This window comes from Typopeltis vanoorti, chromosome 14 (genome assembly GCF_054136105.1).
Source record: "Typopeltis vanoorti isolate ZY-2024b chromosome 14, IOZ_Tvanoo_1.0, whole genome shotgun sequence".
In the NCBI taxonomy this organism is placed as follows: Eukaryota; Metazoa; Arthropoda; class Arachnida; order Uropygi; family Thelyphonidae; genus Typopeltis; species Typopeltis vanoorti.
Genome location: NC_143562.1, coordinates 42,567,401 through 42,589,582, shown reverse-complemented (window position 1 = coordinate 42,589,582; position 22,182 = coordinate 42,567,401). Strand labels below are relative to the sequence as shown.

Here is a 22,182-nt window from a genome sequence, read left to right as displayed (position 1 = left end):
CACCCCAAAAGAATTATATGATAGTTAGTCAATAACAGATCAAGGTGAAAGAAAGTTAATTAGAAACTAGTTGTGATATATTGTGCTATGCTGTTATAATATTTGAAACATCCCTTAAGATGTATATACTGTAAAAAGAAATATCTTCATTAAAACATTACTACTTGACACCTCCAAGGACTCATCGCAGGAGGCACTACTTCACTCCACTATACACATCTCACCATCTCCTCTACTACTTAATTCTCCTATTACACACAACTATCAGTATTTTTTTTTCTGATATTGATAGAGTAATTTTTCACAGCAACTTTTAAATGAGCAAAACAAATTTAAAAAAAGCAGTTTGTGCAGAGTAAAAACATTTATTATAATTGAAAATGTCTACATTTCAGAACACCATACAATTCAACGTAAATTAACAAAATAAACACTGAAGAATATTAACTTAAAGTACTATATATATATCAGGGTGTAAAAAGCAAATTAATTCTGGCTGTTTTCATTTTCAGATAACTATTTTCTTACCATAAACTATAACAAAAGAGAAATTGCACACTTTTATTTTTTTGGATAAATAAAATCTCCATTTCAACTTAATTTAGACTGGTGAAAAATTGCTTTAGAATGAATGATATGGTCACCTTCACACTAGGTATGTGCAAAGATGATTCCACACATTAGCAAAAATTAAATTTTTTCACATCAGAACCTAACAATCATAGTTTTATATGGGGATATTTAATATGATAACTCTGCTTTGGCACTAATGTTAGGTGACATTTTAATGTTACATATAAAACAGCATATCTTTTTTTAATATATTTTTGTGATCAGAAAAGGACATCTGCGCAAGGATGGCACTCAGTGTTTTAGAATATATATACACACATCATCAACATTATAAACCTTATTTCTCCAAAAATGCATAAAGTTTCAAAAACTACAACTTATATAAATCTATCAAGCTACAATCAATCTAACTTGCATAATTTGCATCAGAGTTGTTTTGGGATAATAAAAATTGTCCCCAATATTCTAAACAAATTCTGATTCATGACAAGTATTTAAAAAAAAAAAAAAGATGTATTATAAAATTTATCAAGAACAACGAGTACAATTTTCTGCTCACTTTCATCTGTATGTAACCTATTAACTAGTAGAAATATGGATTTATTCTTCATTTACAAAAATGGCGGTTGGCAAATTATAGTGATCTGACACAGTGATGCAGTTCTTCCTGTCCCCACACACACACCTCACCTTTTGATTTCATAACTTGGGTACATGCTATTATATAAATGGTAATCAGATTTACTTTCAAATATGAGACATAAGAAAATAAGTTCAGAAAAGTATCTAACTATTTAACAAATAAGTACAAGTAAATCAAGTAAATGTAAATAGTAAAGATAAACATATGCATTTTATAATTTTCAGTTATAACTACAAGTTAAATATCTCTAGCAGTCAAAGCAATAAATCAACAAAGTTATCTGTATTAGCAGATTGGTATGAATGATTTTTAAAATAAATGACCAACTGATGTTAGTAACAAACAATTGATCTGTATAGCATTATACTAATGACACAGTTAAACAAAATCAATGGATTATTCTGTGGCATACTTTATATTACTTGCCAGTGAGAGTATCAAAAAGAGCACCAAACACAAGGCACTGCTTATAGTGGAAAACAGTGGAATTATATATGTGGCTTTTCAAAGTACTTAATTTGTGACACAAAAGTAACTTGATATGACATTCTAGCATTTATAGTTAGTTTGTTTTTTTAATCTATGTTAAAAAAATATGTTTTCTGAATGGGGGAAAAAAAACTATCAAATCAAAGCAAAATGAAACCATAATTGTCATTTGTTATCTGCTTAAAAGATACTTTACCCAACAAATTTAATGAAATGTTGGAATTATAATTTAGAACCGAAAGCTTTTCATAATGCTTTCATTTAATAAAAAAAAAAAGTGTGTGTGTGTGAAAAACTCAAAAAAGGACAAAGATGAATCAAAGGGCTTTTCTGACACCAAGTTGTGCATTGCAGCTTGGACAGGTGTGAATAGTATCCTTACAGGAATCCATCACTAATGGAATCCAAAAGCATGGACAGCTGAAAGGGAAAAAGAAAGCAGTAAATTAGTGTAACTATTTTTAATGTATTAAATAATAAATATGTATAAATAAGAGCAAAATTGTTTTCATTTCAATTAAAGAACACTTATAGCATGCTGGTATTAAAAAAAAAACACTACTAACTGGACCCATAGCATTGCATTCAAATATAAACCTAGTTTATCTTGATTTCCCCTGCAATTCCATTTATATAAAAACATGAAACTTACCATATCAGAATAAATTTAACAATTTAAACTAAGAGAAACTTTCAAAAAAACCACATTTCATTTGAAAGGGATTTTTAAGTTTACTTGCATTCATACATGGTTTCTGAAGGAGGGGATGGGAAATAGATACACAACTATACAAAGTTTGATATCTGACAGGTATGTACTAGACCAAACTTTCTAAGCCCAAGGACCAGTAAAATGCCTAAAACAATTCTGTGGACCACTAAGTCACAGAGGCGTAGCTGGGGGGGGAGAGATCCACCCCTGGTAGCACCTTTTTTTTTTGGCGTTTATGAAATCTTGCCTTACTGTCTATAAAACAGCAACTGAGTGATGAAATAAACTTCAACAATATGATCGACGATTCTGCGAACAGAAAAGCAAGAAAAATAACATTTTAGAATGTTGGAATTAAAGTTTTACTTCAAAAATAAACATACTATTTTTTTAATTTATTTCCCTATACGTCGTTTTGATTTTTTGTATTTTTTTTAAAAAAAACCTATGTAGGAATTACCAACATTTCGGAAAAACTGTGCCATTTATAACATAAATCTAAAAGCATGTTTTGAAAGATATGGCAACATAATTAATTAAATTGGAAGTAAACAATTAAAAGTATCATCATTGAATAAAGTTTTAATTTTTATTAAACAAATAAATAAGATGATATAATTATGTTACTACTTACTTTTAATGAGATGGTTGAGTTGCTGGGTATCTGGCTCAATATTGATCAACTTCAGTCGAAGATCGGAACACACACACACTAAGACGATTTCTGTATTTGGTTTTTATTTGAAGGAGCGATGAAAATCCTTTCTCACAAAGATAGGTTGTAGAAAACTGCAAGACGATTTTCAATGCTTCTTCAGATAATTCCGGAAATTCACTTCTCACTGAAGACGAGATCCAAAATCACGGAATTGCATTTTAAGCCCACTGTCACTTGAAAGCTTAATTAACTGTTCTTTTTTCGATAACGAAAGGTCGTTCTCCTGACTGCAAGCCTAAAATGGATCGCGAACCCACAGAAATTTCTTATAAAAGTTATTCGGAAAATATGTTTCAAAATTCCGTTTACAATTTTTGAGGTGGTCACAAACCCTTTCCACAAACTCAGAATTAACAAAAATATCATTTTCACTAAAAAGGATTCCAATGTTGGAAAAGGTGCAAACTGTCTGTCTTTTACATAATTAATCAATAAAACCAGTTTTTTCTCGAATGCCTTTATTTTGTCGTAGGCATCAAGAACAGTTAAAAAATTTCCCTGAAGGGAGAGATTTAGTTCATTTAATTTCGAAAAAATGTCTGAAAGATAGGATAGTGTTGAAAACCATGCTTCGTCAACAAGGAGTGATGCAAAATTAGAATTACGTTCATTCACAAATAATAAAACTTCGTGCCTTAATTGAAATAACCTTGTTAGTATTTTGCCCCTGGAAAGCCAGTGATCAGAATGAAGCAAAAGTTGTGCATATTCACTGCCCATTTCATCGCAGAGTACTGAAAATAATCTGTTATTTAACGGTCGAGCTATAATAAAATTAACTAGCTTGACATTGTTGTATAGCACAGTTTTAAATTCTGGTGGCATTCCTTTGTTTCATACATAGGGAAGTGTTAGCCTCCAATGAACCCAATTCATATCTGGAGCTACTTCTTTGACCTTAGAAGCAACTCCACTATGCCTGCCTGTAAGAGCACGAGCTCCACCGAACAGAGTCCTATACATTTTTCCAACTGGATCCCTTTGTGTGCTATGTAATTATTGAGAGTGTGAAATATTTCTTCTCCAGTTATTCGGAATGACAAAGTTCTACAAAACAGAATATCATCATGAATGTTGTTATCATGCGCATATCTTACGTAGCATATTAACTGCGCATCGTTTGTAACATCAGTAGTCTCGTCTATTTGTAACGCATAATAAGGGCTCTTCTTAACTCTTTCAATTAACTGAGATTCTATGTCACCCACAATAAGATTAATTCTGCGACCGACAGTGTCATTTGAAAGAGGAATCAAATCAACATCTTTTAGTAACTTGCTGCCAAACATCGTTTTTACCGCATCTTTTATAGCTGGAAGTTATAACCCATTGTTTATAAATTTGTACATATTTTAATTGAATAATTTTCTTCCTTTATCATTATTAAAAATTGCTTAACTTAACCAATAAATTTTTCTGAATCAATATCAGCCCCATAAGATTGTAAAATTTTATTAATACTAGTCCTGTACTTGTCTTGAGATATATCTTTCTTCAAAAAAATGCCAAACATCTGTCTAAATAGCTTTAGACAGATGGACTTTCATTTAGGATTCTCGTAGCCTTTGGTCAAGTGTTTTACTTCTAACCCACCTCTCAGATCCATAAGTTAAAATTGGTTTAAACACCGTCTTGTATACAGCTAATTTAGTGTTTTGGCTAATTTCTCTCTTATTCCATATAAATTTATTCAGTTGATTTCCTACCATACCAGCTTTGTTGATTCTGTTGTCTATTTCTATATTTAACTTGCCATCTTCACTAAAAATCATGCCTAACTAGCTGAAATGTTTTACTTGTTCTATAAGTTCTCCATTCACAATGCAGTTGACATTTTCAATGATTCTGCCTATTTTCATTGCCTTTGTCTTTTTATTGCTGACTTTCATACCATATCTATTACAACAGGTACTCAATTTAGACAGGGAATCTTGCAGACTTGTAGCAGATTTATTTAGAACTATAACATCATCTGCATAAAGCAAAGAGCTGAGATTAACACCTCCAATTTCCTTCATAATGTGATCCATATAGATAATGAATAACAGAGGGGATAATGTACATCCTTGTCTGACACCAGAATTAACATTAAAAAATCTTCCCGTACTTCCTTCAATTCTAACTGCTGACTTACAACTCAAATAAAGACTAACTATTGCTTGATATAATGCCCCATTGACACCATGTAACTGTAGCATATTGAATAGCCTCTCTCTCTTGGCACCTTGTCATATGCCTTTTCCAGATCGACAAAACTTAAATATAGATCTTTGTTATATTCCCATGTTTTCGCAACTATTTGTCGTAAAGTGAAGACCTGATCCTGACAGATTCTATTTGGCCTGAATCCAGCTTGTTCTTCACCAAGCTTTTCTTTCACAACTTCAACAACCTCCAGAATATCTTACCACTTTCTTGATATTTATTTTCTATGCTCTTGCCAAAGTCCTCCCATGACTTTTGTTTAGCTAGTTTTACACAGTGTTTAGCTTTCTTACATTTGTCTGTATTCTCTAAGAGCACAAGCTGACTTATTTGCCAGGAACTCTTGATATGCTTTCTTCTTTTCCTCCACTGCCTCTTTATCTTCCTGTGTCCATCAAGGAGTTCTGATTTTTCTATCCTTGCACACAACCTCACCACATGCCTCTGGCCAAATCAATCAATGTTTTCTTCAGGGCTTGCTACTGAATCTCCAAGGTTTGGTTCCTGCTCTCAAACTCTTTCATTTTTTCTTGAATAATATTTGTGTATTTAGTCTACAGTTCACATCTGATAGCTGCTCAGCTTTAATTCTCTTTAAAACTTTCTTACATGTTCTTCTTTTCAATGTGAAATTCAATTTTATCCTGCTCAAGACTAAATGGTGATCACCTCCAATTTCAAATCCTCTGTACACTCTGGTGTCCTGCACCAGTGGGAAAACATCACTATCAACAATAACAGTCAATGAGACTTTTCTTATTCCTTGCCTCTTCTTTCCATCTGAATTTGTGCACATTTTTATGTTGGAACATTATGTTAGTAATAACCAGTCCATGTCCTGAGCAGAAATCCAACAGGTATTTGCCATTCTTATTAGCTTTGCTCTTTTCTCCAAATTTTCCCAAAATATTTTTGTATGTCTGATAATCATTTCCTACTTTGGTATTTAGATCCCCAACAAGGACCAACTTTTCCTTTTTCATTGTGTCAGTTGCTTTCTCTAAAGTCTCAAAAAATTCCTCCACTTCTACCTTAACAGAACCTTCTGTGTGGACCATAGGCACAAATAAGTCTCACTGTCCAGTTCCCCATTCTTATATTTGCCCACATCACTCTACTTGAGACTGCCTGCCATTCAAGAAGATTAGCCTCATATTTAGTGTTGAATACTATGGCTACTTTGTCATTGCCTGAATATAATATTTTTTATTTACTGCTCAGAAAGATCTCACCAGTTTTTGCCTTTTTTTGTTTTCACCCCTATTATGTTGATCTGGTACTTATCCAATTCTTTTTTCTTTGCCATTCAGGCTTCTTATGTTGATAGTACTGATCCTGAACTCTGGTGATGTTGAGTTGGGGTAAGTTTTAGGATTTATTCCAGTAGCTGACTTTTCACCGTTTGCCCTGGTTCCTTGGAAAAAACAACGGGGGCCTTGTTTAACCGGGCAATGCCCCAGCCATTGGGGGTACAACATGAAATTCTGTCATGTTGTACCATCATTTGAAATTTTGATTTAAGCCAATAAGAATACAATTTGGTCAGCGAAATCCTAAATTGCCAGCTCATTCTCATCCATTCAGTATCCAGGTAGATACCTAACAGAGTGCAGCACGAGAAGGTGAGGATTGGACATTAGGTCAGAAGCCCAGGTCAGTTCTCCGCATTCCTTTGAATGCTATGTGGAGGTCTCCTCTCAGTTATATAGCTTTGACCCTTAAGCACCCCGTACAGACAACATTTATGTGCTAAAACAAATTATTGAAAAAAACACGAGAATTTAATTTAGAGACTCATATGGCCTTTATAGATTACAAGAATGCTTTTGATAAAATGCAGAGAATAACTATAGAATACAATGAAAAAAAACCAAGGATATCCATTAATTTGGTACAATCTATATAAAGTTTCCATAAAGAGACAAAAATATAGTTAAGTAATAATTTAATAGAAAAGGTGTCAGACAGGGATGTGATGTAGCTTATATCCAACTCTTCAATATATATATTATTATATTATTAAAATATGGAAAAACAACAATGATACTTTGTTTTATTATTGTTTTTCCATAGTTAACCAGAACTGTTATCAATATAATGCTTTATATAAATGATTAGATTATATTACAAGACAATGAAGATGACCTTCAAAAATCAGTTTACGAATTAAACAAAATAAGTCAACAATACAATTTAAAAGGGACATAACGTACAGTAAAGCAAGTTCCTGCACTAGCATAACATGTACAAAACAATGCCTGGTGCGGATGTATTAAAGAAGTCTTAGGTTTAGGGTAAACACAAGAAGTTGTCCATGTGGTTCAATTATAATATTCAAATAATTTTATTGGCAAAATGCTTCACAGAATTCTGTATTGGCTGGATGGAGTTCAATGGAATGACAGGTGAATTAAAATCAGGTTGTGATAGGACAAGCAGAATGAAGATAGTAATGATATAATAGTACTACATGAAAATATTACAACATCCTATACTCCCCCCCCCCACACACACCAATGATACATATAAGGAATTTCATGATAATGGATCTTACAAATGTTGGTCACCTCCATAGCTCAAGTCAGTATAAAGACAAAGCCTTTTGGTTACAAAATTCCGAGTTCAAATCCTGATTAGGATATGTGAAGGACCTTCACCAGGACTTTAACTGAAGGTGAGTTAGCCAGTCTAATATGAAGACAGAAATTAGTCTCCCCTCCTGGAAACTGATTTTTCATCCTGCAAACAGGCTCTTTAACATTCCTTTGGCCAGAAGAACACATGCACTTTACAGCTATGGCACATAAGGCAAATAAGATTAACTGTCCTGCATAAGTAGTATCAGATTTCAAAGAAACTAAGTTACTTGACCATGACAAGACATTAAGCCTAACACAGAAGGTAAAATGACTAAAGTTTATTATATCAATTCAATTTCGATTTCAAATCAGGCACAAATAAAATTAACATGTCTAGAATACAAAAGCCAAAAATGGAATGATGTGTTATAAGTACTACCATTTGAGTTATTTGAATAGCTTGAATGAATTTGTCACAAACATTATAGTTCTTGTTAAAAAATAAAATAAGAATAAAAAACCTGAAAATTTCAACTCTAAATTTTTTTTAAAATAAATGTCTAGTCAAATAGTGTGCTACAGTGATTGTGTACTAATTCTGTTTTTATAAGTATAAAGAATGGATTACTTAAGTTATCTAAAAAAGAGGACAATATACAATTAACAGAAAAATTCTAAAATGTACAAACAACTTTAGCAAGGTAACAAACAAATTCCTAATTTAAAAAAAAAAAAGATTAGTACAGTGAAAAAGTACTATCTCACATAAGGACAATAAATAGATCTGATGACCAATTTAAGTTCTGGCTATGTAATAACATTTTACAAGTTTCCTTATAATATTATGATTAGTCTTGCTCTTTAACATTCCTTTATCAGATGCCTGAATTATTTAAGCAAAATTTTCTTTCTTATATCATTAAAGATTTCATTTCATTATTCATTCTGAATATTCTGCTGTTTGAAAGAAATTGTCTAACAAAATGAAATGAGACCGTCAAAGGAAATTCTCTTTCACCCACACTTGCTAAGTACTTTATGGAATCCTTTCAACCTACTGAACAATATTTCTCCCCAAAACCGCAATTTGGCAGAGCTATGTCAAAGACATCTATGCAATTTGGAATTCTTTTGATCCAGAAAACTTCGTATTATCCAAGATAAATACAAAATATAACCAGTTAACTTTTTTAAAATTGTTGTGCAGTCATTTTCTTATTTTTCCTTAACTTTTACTTTCCTTATGGACAAATCTCATATTCTAAACTTAAAGGATGTTGTCATTCTTCATCAGCAGCTGAGATTATTCTTAAAAAAAGCACTGATTCCTACAAAACTTCTAAAGCCAAAAGAAGTCAAAGAATCTCAACACACTCAATTCAGAAATAATTCCAAGCATAACATCTGAATCAAATATATAGTGAGAAATAAAACTGAACACTAATATTCCCAAGAAATGATCAACCTGTGTTTACAGATTCAATTTGTTCGACTCAGAAGTGTATACATTGTTTAAACATTCATAATATACCAAGCAGCCAATGTGATGTTCATGTAAGTTGGTACATGTCAATTTCTTTAACAATTATCACTTTAATGAAATTAAAATTAAAAAATTTAAAAATATTAGTGTTCAGTATTAAACTAAATTTTGACATTAAAATGCCAGATTTGGGTTTAGTTTAATGAGGTAAATCAGTTTTACCAGAATATATCAGAACTTTTCATAAGATATCTTAAATGTGTTATACAAAAGCAGCTAACTTCTAAAGAAAGTTATACTCACAAAACTAAACAGACAATGAAGGCTGCTAAATATGCCATTAACCCATTCTGCTTAATTGTTGTAGTCACCACAGTGTTCCTGCAAGTTGGACATATAGTTTGCATAGGTGCATCCCCAAACTGGGGTTGCTGAACTACAACAACTGATTGACCTGGAAAGAAATATTTCAAAATACAGATTATAACAAAGGCATTTATACATCATATATTTATCTTGCACTATCATAACATAAATAATAGAACGGTCATAGAAAATATCCAGGAGGAATATGACCAGAAGCATGTCAATAATGAGGTAAAAAACACTGAGAAATTTGCCAGAAAAAGGTGTAAAAGCAGTTGAGTAAATGAAATATGTAGTGATATATTTTAAGCTGACTTATCTTGATTGTGCAGTAGAACCACTATATAATCAGGAATTTGTCACTAGAGTTTGTTGGCCAAGTGGTTAACATACCTGCTCTATCACTATATTTTTAAAGAAATTACAATGTAGACTAATTATTAATTACAATAAATTAAAATTTCCAATATTTCAGAAAAGTCCGATTGCCATCATCAGGGAACACAGTACAGTATGATACATAATGGTGGAACTGGATGTAGTCCTCCTGTTTTCCTGTAGTTCTTATAGAAGAGCACAGGACTACATTCCCACCACTTTAGTCACTCAGCCTACTGTACTGCACTGCAGCAAATATAAGCATGACATTATTCCTAGAATCTGTCTCAGTCTTAAGAAATGATGCAAACCTCTAAAAATTATAAATTAAAGATACCAAGAAATTATATTCTTGGTTTAATCCTTTATCCAAGTGTAATCAAGCAAAGTCCGAAGCATCTTCAGGACTGAGCAACTTTCAATAAATATGCAAACCTCAACATGTTTGGTTGTATGAAATTGACTAAATTTGGAAAGTACTCATTCTCCAAACTTCAGTCCATCAAAGAAGTCTATTAGCCTACTAGGAATACTATTTAAAACTTTGAGGCTCAACTTCGGTTGTTATGCATTAGCCTCATTTACCAATGTTAGCATGCATGCACATATGGTGTACTATGTTTCCTGATTACGGCAATTTGACTTTGTCAAAATATTGAATTATTATTTACATTATAATTAATAATTGGTCTGTATTGTAATTTCCTTAAAACGAACAGTGATGAATAACCAACATATAAGCCTTTCTACCAGGATACCTATTCTACAACTAACAGATTCATATTATACCTCAGTGGGATACGTACAGTGAGATCATACCTACAGTGGGATACCTACAAACAGAAAATTTTTGCAATTTCCTGTAAGTGAGATGAATTTCATTGCCTGATGTGAAAGTAGTTTTTACTGGAAGCCTGAATTGGCTTGAAAAATGTTCTATATTCCATTCCCTCCTAGAGCAAGGTTTCCAGATTATGTTAAAAAACACAAACGATTGTGATTCACATAGTTTATGAATTGGTAGAATGATTATTACATTCATCATACCAATTTAGAAAAAGGAAAATTATGAGTTATAGAACTTCTTTACTGAGTGTTCCAGGAAATATTTATACAAGCATATCTGAGAAAATGCTAAGAAAAATTACTAAAACAGATCAACAATCTGAATTTAAGCCCAAATGGTGGTTGCTGAGATCAGATTTTTATCTCACAAGTGGTTGAGCAATCATGGGAATATTATATGGATCTAAGCTTTGCTGAAAAACACATGACAAGGTACCAAAAGAGAAAACTGTTCAAAATATTAAATTTGTAAAGGGAACTTAAGTTTCGTTTACAAATTTAATTTACACTATACAGATATGCCATCCCAGCCTATACTGAAGTGTAAATCAGCAGTCAGAATTGAAAGATATACCTTAATAATGAGGTTTATAGGACCACGTAAAGGAAGTGGTATTAAACCTCATATTCAAATAGGAGATATTTAACTTAGTTCTCTACCCTACAGACAATAAATCTACTACAACTTTAAGTCTCAAGAAAAATTAAATAAATGTGACACATTTGAATTTGAAAATTAATAACATAAATTATGAAAATATGCAAGAGAACAAAAATCAGGCGCACCTATATATGAATCACATTTTGGCTATTCAATTTTTAGTAAAGCAAGGACAAATTAAATATAAAAAGTTAGATAAAGAGCAAGTAAGGTTAGTATGATGAGAAGCCAGGGGAATAAATTTATTCACCTGGAACAAGACAAATCAGCTGAGTAAATTTGGTTCACCTGCTATTTATCTCCCTACAGAATTGAGTTAGTTGGTCTCTGACCGTGGGATCGATTTTCTTCTAGGTGCTTTCCTCAGATATAAATCTGACTTTGGACACATTTTGGTTTTAGTTAAGGATATTTAATTTAGTTGGTGTATAAATATGAATTTGGATATTTCGTGGAGTTCATCATATTGCTACCCTAGATGGATGTCTCCTGATGGATGATAATAAAGCACCCAACTAGTAATATACAAGACAGTATTCAAAAGAAAATCAAAGAGAGAGAATACTCATGTTTAATGGAAGAAACAGACATCTAGAATCCAAACTCGTCGAACCAATGTCCCAACTCCTTAATTCCCTACACCTCTACTCTTGGGAACAGTCTTCCCCATACTGTTTTTCCCCAATGATTACAACCTTCAGGTCTTCAAGAAATACATCATAAAAATTCTCACATCATGACAATGTTCTACCTCAGATCTTTACTATAGAGTGCATGCTGGGCTAGTTCAAGTACTATTTAATCTTTTATTAAGATTATCCTTCACTTCTTCCCAAAATAAGGCCTCCAAAATAGTGGTCTTGCAACAAAAATTCATTTCCCATTTAAAGAAAAACATCCATGCCAATTGCAGGATTCGAACCCAAAGCTTACTAGTCTGGCAGTAGGTGGGCTAATCCACTCAGCCAACTAGACAGGCAATGAGAAATCTGAATGCTTCACCACAACACACATTCATCCAAAGCCTTTGATGTGGACATTGATGACTAACCATATATGCCAGCATACAAGGCAACTGGATTTATAAGATGATTATCCCCCCCCCCCCAAAAAAATATTTTAAAATCTTTCATTTTGAGCTATACTCGGCCACATGACACTTATCACTGACTGCTTCACACACTGATATGATGAAAGCATATAAATCATAGCATATGCCTTCCTTCCACTGAGAGAATTGATAATGTTTGTTATGTCAGTCTTGGGTTTTGTATATTGTAATTCAGAAGATCACACCAACAATAAAAATAACCATATGCTTGCCCTATCGAATACATTTATTAAATATAAACATATATAAAATGTATTACTATATCTATATTAATATGCTGCTAATTAATATAAAAGCAAAAACCTTATTAGAACACAGCATATTACTGTAAAGAGCTGGATGATTGCTTGACAATTTCTTCTGTTGTGGAATTCAAAGGTTCAGATTTTCAAAGGTTAAGACAATCCCTTGTTTCATCTTTTTTTTTTAACCTTGAATATCGTGTTATACGCTGACATATGGTATTTACCATATGGAAGTACCATCACTACACCAAAGAATTTATCCTTAGAGCTGGGTTATGGAATTACCCAAAGTTAGTCATCAAATTCCTGACATACATATATATATACACCCTCTTGAAATGTACAAGATCTTATGATAGTTACATGAAAAGTTTCATTATTACTAATTTCCTATCACAATTTTCCTCCATATTAGCCTGTTATCTGTCAACATTCCAATATTATCAGATCTTATACTCTGTCCAAAAAGAAACCGAACTTTTAGTAAATAGAAGAAACTAGTGGTGCCACCAGTTGTATCTTTTTGTTGTCAAAAGCGGCAACCTTCATTAGTGTTGTGTCAACTTTTTATGACATTTGTTTCATTAGAAGCCGAGTTATAATGCCAAGAGTGACAATGTTTTGACGAACGGTCGGTCGTCACGATATTCATGCCGTAGGCAACGAATTCTCACTATCAATCGCTTCAAAACTTACCACTGACTGTTTGGCCAGGTGGAACGAACTCTTTGCCTTGGAATCATAGAAACAAATCAGCACTGTCTTTACTTTTGACTTCTCCAAGTGACTTTTTTTGGATGCCCGTCTTCTGGTGGTCTCCACTCAGCACTCTGTTTTGGGCTCATACTCAAAACACCACATTTTGCCATAACGATTGTTTCAAAAGTTAGAGTCAGTCCTTATGAGCGGTTTTAATGAGGCCCTTGCAGTGTTCAATTTGATACATTTTTTGGTCGTCGGTCAACTTGTGGGGAACAAATCGTGAATTCAATTTACGAGGGCCCAAACTCTCGGTCACAATGTTGTGCACAGTTGATTTTGGAATCCCCAATTCATCTTCAATCAATCTCACAGACGATTTCGGGTTTTCTTTGATGAAATCACACACTTTTTGGATGTTAACTTCGCTCAGTGCAGTTTTTGGACGGCCCGGCTTTTCATTGCCGGGCCGTCCAAAAAAATTTGAAATCGCTTAAACCACTCGCACACTTTAGTATGGGATAAACATTCATCACTGTATGCTTTTTGAAGCATTTCAGTAAAACTTTTACCAAGTTTAACATAAAAGTCAATCGCAGCTCTGTTTGAAACTAATTTTCCAACTGTGAATCAAAACACACTGTCACTCTTGGCACTATAACTCGGCTTTTAATGAAACAAATGTCATAAACAGTTAACACAAAACTAATGAAAGTTGCCACTTTTGACAACAAAAAGATACAACAGGTGGCACCTAGTGTCTTCTATTTTAGTTTGGTTTCTTTTTGGACAGGGTGTATATTTCTGTCTTCTAAGGCACTTTTTACTGTATCAATCCACCTACATCTTGGTCTTCCTCTTGATCTTTTCCTGCCATCCTGACAAAGAACACTTGTTTAGCTAATCTTTCCTCTCCCATTCTGTAATACCACCTGAGATTAGTTCTGCCAAAGTTTACATTATAAATCAAATCACTGTATTTCCTTTTGGGACTTCCTCATTCTTTGCCATCTGGTTGGCAAAGAATGAGAAGGCCTTCAATTCAGTTTTACAGAAAGAGACATGGAATGTTATATTCATGCCCTGAAGATTCATTCACTGGATTACTTTTTTTTTTTTTTTTTTTATCTGTGGACACTTGTTTTGAACTGCAAAACAACCAAGATATATCTTAAATCACATACATTTTTTTAGCAGGCTTGCTTATTTTGTGGGAATAGAAGAACACTTTCATACAGGAAATAGAATATCAGATCTTATATTTCTTTCTTGTTAAAATTTGCAAAATATGGTCTTGCTGTTTTTATCAGCAAGACCATAAATAAATACAGCACTCCTCTATTTCCAACCATTTAAGAAGTTAAATGTGTTGCCATTTAACTTCCAATTTTATATTTGCACTGTTAATGCTTATCCTTTGTTCCATTTTTCATACTGAAAATACCTATATGTGAAGAAAAAAAGTTTGTAAACAAAGTTTATTTACATAAAATAATTATTTTCATTTGTAATATGAAACTTATTTGATTAAAACAGATGATTATTGTCACTGAGGTAAGGCCAAATATTCTAGATTATATATGAATTTAGTTGAGGACAGACATACCATTAGTTAATGCAGAAGTTAATGATTTTAATGAAAAGCTTTACACAACATAAGATTTGTAACATCAAATTCTAAAGAGGCACACTAGTGGATTTGCATGCAAAATATAGAGACTGCAATTCAAGAAGACGCTTCATCATTTCTTTGCTTGTAATTACATTAAGAACTGGAATAAGGATCAATTTTTTTTCCATGATATCAGTTTACTTGTTGCATTCTGGAAGTTATCGGGTAAAAGATATTGCTTTTTTTCCCCTTCTCTTTTTTTCAAAAATGTGGGCTTAGAGTTAATGCAAGTTTGATGAGCCATGTTTGCTATGTACAGTTCAAGATTTTACACCATACACATCAGGGAGGTAGCATGATGCATTATTCTCCACATTATTTAACTAGTAATGAAGAGTAATGGTGGTGGTATCTAAGTCACCAGAGAGGGTGCACTTTTTCAAGCCAACACCATCTAGAATGAGTTCTAAAGCTGTTTGCTGATTTGTAGTGCATACATATTTTAAATCCATTCCATATTGAACAAATTTAAAATTACTTAAAAATGTAATTTAAAGTTTACCAATACAGCACTGCACATTAATAGTAGTGTTTGATGGTAGCCTTCAAATTCTTTTTTTACATTCCCCAATGTGATAATTCCAGTGGTGGATATAAAATCACCATCTGATGATTTCAGACATCTTAGCAAAAGAACTTAAAGAAACAATCAATGAACTGAAAACAGATATTAAAAAGAAAAGATAAAATATAAACAAAGACAAAACAAAAGTAATGTATAATAAATCCATAACTAAAAAGCCAGTACAGGTGGAACATCAGAAAACTGATTTCACAGCCTCTCTTTGTGATTTTTTACCTAGGGCATAATACTCAGAATAAAAAGAGACTGTGCACAAGGAGTTATTACAAAGAATTCAACATGGTTGGTTAGCCTCTGGAGAAAAATGAAAAAAAATCAAAGGGGACATCACCATCTGCCCGAAAGCCAAATATTTCACAGTTGTGCTACTTCCAATGATACACAGAAGTGAAACATGGACTAACTAAGTTGAAGACTGTAGGCATAGGTTTCTGTGGTTTAGCAGTTCAAAGGAAAGTTTTCAGTAACAGAAACTGCCATAACATCTAATGGACTGTTTTAAGTAATTTCTCATTTCTTGTATTTAAACTTTTAGTTACCTGTAACTCCTGAAGATGTAAGTCAAACAACATACGAAACTTGTCGAGTTTGTTTATCTTTATTTATCTTAAAAAACATGTGGTCACAATACCAAAATCTTTCTTTTTAAAGTTGAAGACTACCCAAAGGAAAATGGAAGATTACTGCTTGGTATTATCAATGAGAAAGAAAAGCATAATACTTAGATTAGAGTTCAGACGAGTGAAACATAATTGCCATAAAAGATCAAACTTGCAATGGACAAATTATATTGCAAGGAACACTCAAAAATGGACAAAGATGATATCCAAATGGTATCCAAAGGACGGAAAAAGTTACAAGACCAAAGAGATTTTGGGAGGATGAGATTAAAGATATAGTAGCTAGAACTCAGTAGCATAGAAGAGATCAAGATAGGACAGAATGGAGGACTTTGAGAGACCTTCATACAGCAGTGAACATAATGGTTAATATAAAATATTTCAAATAATATTAAAATAGTTTGAGTTACCTGAGTGTCTATTGTTTAGATATACCCAAAAGCAAGTGATGTACACATACAGTAAAAACACATTTCAATTCCCATCTGTGGAATGACATCAGTTAAATTCATTACAGGTCATTATTCATATAAACACTGGTGATATCAGTTATTTACACACAGACACACACTAAACTGAAGATATAAAAAAAAAAAGAAAAATTAAGTACCTCTAATACTACCAAGTGATATATGATTATGGTAAACAATTTTAAAACATTGATAAAGGACATAACCTTCTCAAAAATCAATTGACAAAACAGCCCACAAATCAGTACTATTGTTAATTATATTCACGTTTATCTCATGAGAAACCAGATTTCAGAAATGATTTGCCATTTATTTTTTTTGCAAATTTTAACTTATAAGATGGAGGAGAAAAAAAAAGCCAAGCAAAACATGCATTCAACACAAACCACACAATTTCGCTACAAATTACTGGTATATCACACATCTCTTCATTTTCTTCAAGAAAATAAAGCTTCAGATGACTATTTACATAAAATGGTGTAAATGACCTTCGCTGCCACCTAATTCTAGTGCAATGTTTTTGCAATCATTCACTTTTGATCGAGTTCCAAAAGCATATACAATGAAAAACTAAGGAAATGTATTCTGCAGAAAGTGGAAGACAGAAGGAGTGATATTTGAGACAAGTTGTCAAAAGGAACCTATAAGATATTAGGAATTACTGAATTGGATAACAGGCAGTGGGAGAATGAGAGGTCATTTTTAGAAGCTATATAAGAATCAAGTGAAGTAATTACACTAATACCAAAGGTATTTAAAGCTAGTCATGATATGCATTATGGTCTGTAGAGGTTTTTGACTCTTGCAATGTGTAAGGTCTGAAAATAACAATTTTGAATGGAATGAATCATTAAGCAGATCATTTCTAAGTGTTTTTATGTGACCAGTTCTATTAACATTTAACTTTCAAGGAGTATCAAAAAACTCATTATGAGAGGTTATCACTCACAAAAAATATCAAACTATACCCTCATACCAATTCAGTCTCTACACTCACCAATCACTCTCCAATCACACTGTTTGGGGTGTTGCAATGCATGGAGAGTGATTGGAAATGAAATATTATGCAAATATTTCATCTTATGTATCTGCAGCATAAGATGAAATATGGCCTTGCACAACATGAAATCGAAAATGCTAACCACAGGATCCAATAGTAAAATGCTAAGTTACTACATGGATCCACATATAAACATGAACATTTATATAAAGTGCTGAAGCGTTACTCCATAGACCTAATCTTAATTGAAATGACTGTCTCACTAAGTTTGGTATAATAAATTTAGTTTAATCCTTTATCCAAGTGTATGCAAACAAAGTTTGTGCCTGAAGTATCTTCAGGACTGAGGCAACTCATAGTAAAGGTGGACCAAGCTCTCATCACTCCTCTATATTTTAATTTCTTCCCAATAGTTTTTAATCCATGAACACATGGCTATATATGTAGAGGGATTCTAATTTAAGCATGTGCACTACTGTTTGATCTCTGGCTGGAAATTCTTCAATCATTTCAGCAGCACAAGAATTTTCAAAAAGAATAGAGTGTACTATTATCAGTAAAAATATAGATAGAATTTGAGAGTAGCAAGATGAAAGAGGTTATTTACCAGAATGCAATGAAGCTGATGTTTAATCCATTTCATGATATTCTTGTGAAACGACAGGCTTCATTGGACAAGTGATTAGATATCCACCTGTCAAACCAAATGACTACAGATTCAAATCATGCCATGGGCACAGATGTTTGTGATTGTAGGTGGGAATGGATTTCACCTGAAGTGGTTAAAAAAAGTTCCATGTTTGATCTCTTGAGCAGTTTCCTGATAATGTAAAAAAAAATAAATAAATAAATTTCAAAAATATATAAAATTAATTTTTAAAAAAATCCTTAGTCTATCTATGGTACAAATGTGCTATAAGTTTACTAAAAATCTTTTCATGGGTGGCAGGGGTAAGAAAACCTATGGCAGACCTGACCAAAAATGACCCAGAAATGTTAACACAACTCACGAGTTTCTATGGCTATTGACCTGCTGAAGAAGGAGAGTACTGGAATCCATATTGATGATCACTCGTTAATCAACATAATGTATTGCATAATAAAAATAAATTCATTTACATTATAAATTAATTGTTCTATTTATTTTATTTTATGTTTATTATATTTTAGTGAAATAAATACTCACCAGGTTGGGCCATTGTAATATGGAAATTGAGAGTTCTCCTGTAATCAAATATATGGAGTTAGAACAATCTGGTTGCTATATTTCAATTATTTTTTTTTTTTAAAGATAAAGTTATCAAATTAACTATCATAATAATTTATGTCAAGTATGCAATTTTATTCTCTCGATAACAGTTCATCTCTGTCTTAAAATCTGTCTTAAATATGTTTTTAATTTATTTTTAATTAATCAAAATCTCAAAGAATACCACTTTTGGGAAAAGAAATCTCATTATCATTTGTGTTATGCCCTATATATATTTATATATAATTAATAATATTATTATTATTACATGACATCTCTGAATCCTCATCGCTGGGGGACACTCCATTCTATACATCCCACTCCTATATATAATCTCCACAGCATTTTCTTCTGCAGATGAAGAAAATGCTGTGAAGGGTATATAAAGAGAAAGGTGACCAACAAGCTCATGAAGAGTACAAGGCTCAGGCAAGAAAGGTGACCAGCATGGCAAGGAAAGTAAAATCAGATTATGAGAAGAATCTAGTCAAGCAGGCCAAAGGAAATCCCAAAGAGGTCTTTTGTTATGTGGCAAGAGGAAGAAGAATGACTATGGAAGATTAACCTTAACGAGTGATGATGGTCAAGAGGAGACGGAAGCAAATAAAATGGTTGAGTTACTGAGTGACCACTTTGCAATCATCCTAGTGAGGTTACTAATTTAACATATGTGACAGACACTAATTGTTGGTATGAATTGGACATTCTTGGGATATTGCAGAATCTCAATGTAAATACAGCTGTAGGAATAGATAGAATATCAGCTAGGGTTTTGCGAGAATGTGCAAGGGAACTGGCAATGTCTTTGAACTAAGCTGTTTAATTTAAGTCTCAGATCTGGTAGAGTTCTGAGTAAGTGGAAAGAGGGCAAAATAATTCCTTTACATAAGGGAGGTTCTAATTAGCAAATTATAGACCAATCAGTATCTCAGCCATGGTGGTAAAATTACTAGAAAAATTGTCAAAAAGATAATTCAAGAATGGGTAGATAAAAGTGATACTGTATGAGGATCAACATGGCTTTGTGAAAGGTCAGTCATGTCTTATTAACTTTTTATAATGGAGTAACAGCTGAGTTGGATAAAGGAAATGGCAACACTATGATTTTCCAAAGGCATTTGACAGAAAACTGTGAAACTCTTAAGCAAATTAGAACAAATGGAGGATGGATATGACACTAGTTAAGTGGATAGGAGGGTGGCTCCTAGACAGATGTTAAAAAGTGGTACGGAGGGGGAAAAATCGAGGCAAAAACAGGTGACTAGTGGTGTGCCACAAGGTTCAGTGCTGGGACCATTGCTGTTTAATTTATACATAAATGATATAGGAAATAACCTGAAAGGAAATATTCAGTTATTTGCTGATTATGCAAAATTAGGTAGAGTAATAGTTAATCAAGGTGATGTGGAGAGCTTGCAGGACAATTTAAATAGGCTGTCAGTATGGGCAAAAGTTAATGGGTATCAGTTTAATGTTGAGAAATGTTAAGTTATGCATTTCAGAATAAATAGGTTAAAAGCAGTGTATCCTACTGATGGCAATGTACTACAGGAAATAGATGAAGCTAGAGATTTAGAGGACATATTGCTAAGGTAGCCGATAAGATTACTTGGCTATTGAAGAACACATTAACAAGTAGAGATAAGGAAGTTGGTCTTCCTCTTTATAAGGCCTTGATATGCCCACATCTGGATAACTATGCTCAAGTCTGATCCCCCGAGTTTCTTGAAAATGGGGGAAGCAGTAGAAAAGATTCAGAGATGAGTAACGAAGATGGTGAATAGCCTGCAGAATGCTCCTTATGATGATGGATTGAGGGTATGTGTGTGGATTGCAGAAGTTGATAGGAAAAAAAGAGGAGATATGAGAGAAACATTTAAGTTTCTTAAAGGTTTTATAGCACTGATGCAGGGGAAATGTTTCAGTACTTGGCTAGAGGGACCAGAACAAGGGGTCATCCCTGGAAGTTGAATAAAGATGTGGTTAGTATGGGGGATGGGGAGGACTAGAATTTTTGCTTGGAGAGGTGAATGAGTGGAATGGGTTGCTAGAGTCAGTTGTGAGTGGTTTGTCTGTTAATAGGTTCAAGGAAAGGTATGACAAATAGTGTGGATAGATTGGGTCTCCTGCAATGAATGAGTCTTTGGACTCCATAGAGGTGCCTGTATAATAATAATAATAATAATACAACCACTTTGTTTACACGTTAATTACTTTTAATGAAATTAAATTTAATACGATGTAAATAATCTTAGCCAGCCAAAAACAAACGACCAATGAAGTATGCTAGATATATGCATTCATTCAGGCCAAAAGATAGGTATTAAGAAACCTCGAGTTACCAAAATGTGAACCGTTAATTCACATTCTCAGCATTCACAACACACCCGACAACGCATTCCACTTAGCCACCACTCCATGTAAAAAATGTACTCCTTGTTCACCACACCCTTATACAGGTCGTACTTCTAGGTTAGTACGACCTCGTTGTTTCTCTCTCGCAGTCCAATCCATATTATTCATGTGACATCTCCTAACTTAAGTGTCAATATCATAATACATATTTTCCACCTATTTCACTGAACTGTAAGCTAACATTTCCTCCAAGCTTCCCATAACCAACATCGAGTTAACGATGTTGACTTGACTATCTCTGCACCCTTTCTCCAGCTCGAAAGGAGTTATTATTAGTTAAATAACACATAATGAAGAGAAACGAAATAATCTAGAAACGAAATTCTATTCAAATTTTATACTCCAAGTTAAATTAAGGCTATTATAAGTTTTACAACGTGGTGGGGTGCAAGCTACACAGTTGGCATGTAACATGGGTGACACCCACGATATCAGATTTTGAAACATATTATAACTCGCATCACT

At 33.1% G+C, this 22,182-nt stretch overlaps 1 protein-coding gene across 3 annotated transcripts in view; it reads right to left on the bottom strand.

Moving 5' to 3' along the window:
- Positions 1-345: 345 nt before the first annotated feature.
- Positions 346-22,182, bottom strand: part of LOC150099408 (lipopolysaccharide-induced tumor necrosis factor-alpha factor homolog) — a 75,723-nt gene continuing 53,886 nt past the window's right edge. For all 3 annotated transcript variants that reach the window (XM_090404052.1, XM_090404051.1, XM_090404053.1), the window contains exons 2-4: positions 19,240-19,277; positions 9,706-9,856; positions 346-2,125 (exon numbers count right to left, since the gene is read on the bottom strand). In XM_090404052.1, the coding sequence (XP_090260178.1) occupies positions 2,023-2,125; positions 9,706-9,856; positions 19,240-19,252 (267 nt within the window). In that variant the 5' untranslated portion in view covers positions 19,253-19,277 and the 3' untranslated portion in view covers positions 346-2,022. The remainder of the gene's footprint in view (positions 2,126-9,705; positions 9,857-19,239; positions 19,278-22,182) is intronic.